Source organism: Mytilinidion resinicola (genome assembly GCF_010093595.1).
Source record: "Mytilinidion resinicola strain CBS 304.34 unplaced genomic scaffold BDZ99scaffold_22, whole genome shotgun sequence".
NCBI classification, from domain to species: Eukaryota; Fungi; Ascomycota; class Dothideomycetes; order Mytilinidiales; family Mytilinidiaceae; genus Mytilinidion; species Mytilinidion resinicola.
In genome coordinates, this window is record NW_022985458.1 from 596,089 (window position 1) to 600,321 (window position 4,233).

At 53.1% G+C, this 4,233-nt stretch overlaps 3 protein-coding genes across 3 annotated transcripts; all 3 read right to left on the reverse strand.

The window, feature by feature from the left end:
* Window positions 1-16: 16 nt before the first annotated feature.
* On the reverse strand, window positions 17-573 carry BDZ99DRAFT_545207 (uncharacterized protein; the record flags this gene model as incomplete). The annotated part of the gene is made up of 1 exon (XM_033726836.1): window positions 17-573. A coding segment is annotated over one exon (557 nt), but the record flags the coding sequence as incomplete, so codon positions are not given.
* An 870-nt stretch (window positions 574-1,443) lies between these two features.
* BDZ99DRAFT_545209 (uncharacterized protein) lies at window positions 1,444-1,699 on the reverse strand (the record flags this gene model as incomplete). The annotated part of the gene is made up of 2 exons (XM_033726837.1): window positions 1,444-1,531; window positions 1,584-1,699. 2 exons carry the CDS (start codon window positions 1,697-1,699, stop codon window positions 1,492-1,494), a joined length of 156 nt encoding a protein of 51 aa, XP_033571443.1. The 3' UTR covers window positions 1,444-1,491.
* Window positions 1,700-2,597: 898 nt separating this feature from the next.
* On the reverse strand, window positions 2,598-3,319 carry BDZ99DRAFT_153118 (uncharacterized protein). Its single transcript, XM_033712802.1, has one exon. It carries the CDS (start codon window positions 3,117-3,119, stop codon window positions 2,658-2,660), a length of 462 nt encoding a protein of 153 aa, XP_033571444.1. The 5' UTR covers window positions 3,120-3,319; the 3' UTR covers window positions 2,598-2,657.
* Window positions 3,320-4,233: the final 914 nt, after the last annotated feature.

A 4,233-nucleotide genomic window follows, 5' to 3' on the forward strand; every position in this document is an offset into this window, starting at 1 on the left:
AGTAGAGGGATCCGCGAAGCTCTTGGGGCACATCTGGCACTTGTAAGGTTTCTTGCCACTGTGGGTCAGTTCGTGCCTACTGAGAGTAGAGGGATGCGCGAAGCTCTTGGAGCACTTCTGGCACTTGTGAGGTTTCTCGCCATTGTGGGTCCGTTTGTGAAATCTGAGAGCATAGTGATCCGCGAAGCTGTTGCCGCACATCTGGCACTCTAGTCTGCCTTGGCTATCTCCTGGATCGGCTCCGTTCAGCTCTTCCTCGCCAGTGTGGGCCCGTTCGTGCTTTCTGAGAGCAGAGGGATCTGCGAAGCTCTTGGGGCACATCTGGCACTTGCAAGGTTTCTCGCCAGTGTGGATCCGTTTGTGTATTTTGAGATGACAGGAACGCGCGAAGCTCTTGGGGCACATCTGGCACTTGTAAGATTTCTTGCCATTATGGATCCGTTTGTGCCTTTTGAGGTTACTGGGAGTCGTAAAGCTCTTAGAGCATTGGTCGCAATTAAAAGATTTCTTGCTAAGTAGGTCCACGTCGAGTATGGCTGAGTCGGTTTGCGCTATTGAGTTGTGTGGACCCATGTTGAGTATGGCTGAATTAACTTGTTCCACCAAATTATTTGAGTCCCCGTTAAGTATGGCTAGGTCCACGTCGACTATGGCTGGGTCAATATGCGCCATCGAGTTGTTTAGATCCATGTGGAGTATGGTTGGGTTAATGTGCGCCATCGAGTTGTTTAGATCCATGTGGAGTACGGTTGGGTTAATGTACGCCATCGAGTTGTTTGGATCCATGTCAAATATGGCTAGGTCCACATCGAGTATGGTTGGGTCAAACGAGGATTTTGGTAGAATAGAGGGGCAATTGACTGGGTAACTGTCCTTCGGAGGAGGGTCGAAAAGTAGGTTGGGGTCCTGTAAAGGCTGCATCAAGTCTGTCGAGGATAGATTGGCGTCCCCCATCCGCGAACAAGTCCGTAGTAGGTTTCGATGGTTTCAATGGAGGTAGGCAATGACTTCGGTGGACTTGGTTCAGGTGCCAGCAGGTGGTGTGGATTGGGCTTCCTCGTATGGCGGTTTCGATCTCTGGTTCGAGGTGTTGTTGGGTTTGTCTTTGGCAATCTCGAAGGTGATGGTGGTTTCCGTGCAGGTATGAGGTGACGGTTGTGCAGGCGGCTTTGCGTGGGCTTCGTCGTTCGAGGCATCCTGTGGAGATCGGTTCCGAGCAAATGTTCTTTGATATGCTGGTCAATCAATGGGCCCAAATCACACGCAGGTCAACCGAAATTAGTTTCATGAACCGCCATCCCGCCTTCGGCTCGTTCTGACGATGGCCAATCTCCACCTCGCGGGTGTGTGTAGATCAAGGGCGTTCATGCCAGTCACGGTGACGTCCATCACGTCCGGGCTCCTCCCTGTCAGAAAGAATGGGGTGGTTTTGATATTGAGGATGTATTTTTGCAGTCTCCTAGACAAGATCAGCCCACAACTTCGCATGTTCTATATTAACGCACCGCAGTTCTCGTCAAGCCGGTATTCTCTGTATATCAGTCAGAAGTGAAATTGCTGGAGTATAGTTGAGGTACTCTTACATTGCAACAACATTGGCTGGACATCGTTCGTGCGTCTCCTGATACTTCGTGCACCACGCTCGAACTGTGTAGCGGAGGCGGGAGCACTTGTAATGGACTTGGGTATAATCACACATCTTGAAGATATTGAGAACAGCACAAAATGTGGGTTGGAGTTTCTTCATATCTAAAGCGATTCTAAGCCATGCTGTTGCACTTTCTAGTGTTGGATTCGTACCACACCTCTTCAACTGGCATGGGTCACTTGCCGGGCCACGAAGCGTATTTGCATCGCCTATGAAATTTAGTGGCTCGTAGATACTCCGCTGTTTTTGTCAATTTTACAGTTTCGGCCAATAATTGCTGCGGTGAGCCTGTGGAAATCGTGGGGCTGGGAGCGAGGTTGGCATTGGGGACCATGAGCCCCCCCTTGTACCCTAAAGCCCGCCCGTGCACAGCTGTTGTTCCAGTGCAACACGCCTGCCCATCCTTGTCCCGAGTGATATCGCGCATGTCACTAATATCAATGGGCGGACCACATCTGCGGTCGCACTGTGGCCATGGTTGGATCTGCCTTCCCTACTCTTTACTGAGCGTCATCTCTTTTGAAATCATAGAGCCTGCGTCTTATGGCCATAACTGATGCGTTGAACTATGGCAGGATGGGAACGCATGTTGTGCCGCTATACGCGCTATGCCGTACTGGGAGTGCGACATGTCGCACTCCCGGTACGGAATAGCGCCTGCTGATTAGATAAACGAAAAGCCAAAAGACTTTGCAGAACGCCACTTTTCTTTCCCCGCCCCAGCTTAACCGAGCAGACGGATACCCGGTGGAACGCCCAACCCTATGATTCAGCCCGTCGAATTTGGTACAAGGGCGGCCAGAGATGCCTGTGGACGGCGTCGCCAGGAATCCCCACCTGCTCCCGCACCTTATCCTGTTCTCTTTTCGTGTTCCGAATCGACAAGTGACGCGCAAGCGGCGCGGGTAGTGCCGTCGGTATTGTCGGATATGATGCTGAAAGCCGGCAATGACGGCAGAGATGTAAGTGGTCAGTTACTGCACGGGAGGGTCGGTAACGAGCTTCGATGCTAGCATTGTCTCAAATGGCTTTCGGAGTTGGAGCCCCAGAGCCACGGATATGAGGAAGAGGGTATATCGTAAGGAGGACCACGGAGATGTAATTGGTGAGCTACAGCTCGACAAAGCCGGAACGCTGGAACGCCAGCCGATCGGTATGTTTGACAGCGTGAGCTGTCGATCTCAGAGATGAACCGTCCGTCTGGGGCATTGCCCAGAGTTTTAGAAGGCATGGCAGGACGTGAGAGATTATCAGCCATGAATATTGGATGCCGGGACGGGCAAGAGCCAGGACCTGGACGCAGTGGATTCAGGGGATCTAAAGTGCGCAACCTCATCCTGCTCTTGCTCTCTTTTCGCGTTCCGAATATCGACAAGTGACGCGCAAGCGGCGCGGGTAGTACGGTCGGTATTGTTGGATATGATGCCGCCCATGCTCCTGGGGCCACCGAAGATGGTGGCGCTGAAGACATCGAAACTCGCTGCAGTGTGAGTTAGCGTGGCGTAGTGATCGCCAATGGCTCCCCTGGTTCATTCGCCAGCGGTTGACTTGGTGCATGACAAACTAGGGCCTAGCCAAATAGTGGCGGAGCACTTCACTTCTCTTTTCCCCCTCGATCTCCACCACCGCCCGCCTCAACAGTCGCGCCCGCTCCAGAGCAATCCGGCAGATCGCTTTCTCGGCGTTTCTCTCGCTCGGAGGCAAAATCGAAATACCGTCCGCTGTGTGGCTGCCCGTGGAACCCAGCCTGGAGCATCACCGCGCCCGACGACGGACCGACTGTCTTCCTTTTAGCCCCTTTGCACACGGCCAACATCGTCGTAGTCGCACCTCTAATTCACCCAAGCTACGCTGCACCGGGATGATGGATAATGGATGGAGCTCGCCGCAGAACGGTAGCTAGAGCCCAAGGGCCGGAGCGGCGCATTGCCCTCCGCAGTGTAACGGGTCGTCTCTTCTATACCTTCCAAGTGTCACACACTGAGGCAGGGTATAGGTCAAGTCGTCGTCGGGGTGCAATAGTCTTCAAAAGGTGAGGCAAGATCAATCTCAGGTACAAGACGGGGTTGTCACTTCCAAGAGGTAGTATTGAAGTCTTAAGTTGAACACGAGGTTCCTATCTATGCAAAGGAGCGTCCCTATATATGAAAGCTCCGTCCTAAGAAACCTTTCTGCTCGTCTGGCTCGCAGCCTCGAGCTCCTCGAGCCATCACGTGACCTCCTCCTCGTGATGTCCCGTTCTAGATCGTTCCCATCCACCGGCAGTCCGTGGGGGAATCCAGGATCCCTATGCGTCCGATACGTGACCCCCTTGGTCCCGTGACCTGGTCTTGCGTGATCAGCCTAACCTGTCTGCTTGTTTCCGCGAGTGCCTCTGCGCTCGGGTGCTTCGTATTGCGGGTTGTAACACGCAGGCACATGCCATAGGCCACGTGCCTATATTTTTACAGTTACCGTTCTACCTCACCACACTATCGGTGTGCAGGTGAATTACTTACTATCACGAGGTGAGGGGCTCGCCCGTGGGTGGCGCATAAAGTGGTCTAACAAGTAAAGCAAAAGCACCTTCAAAACGGGGAACCGAA

What these genes read in the sequence shown, in the direction of transcription:
- BDZ99DRAFT_153118 (XM_033712802.1), bottom strand. Translation starts at nt 3,119, where the DNA reads ATGTCTTCAGCGCCACCATCTTCGGTGGCCCCAGGAGCATGGGCGGCA.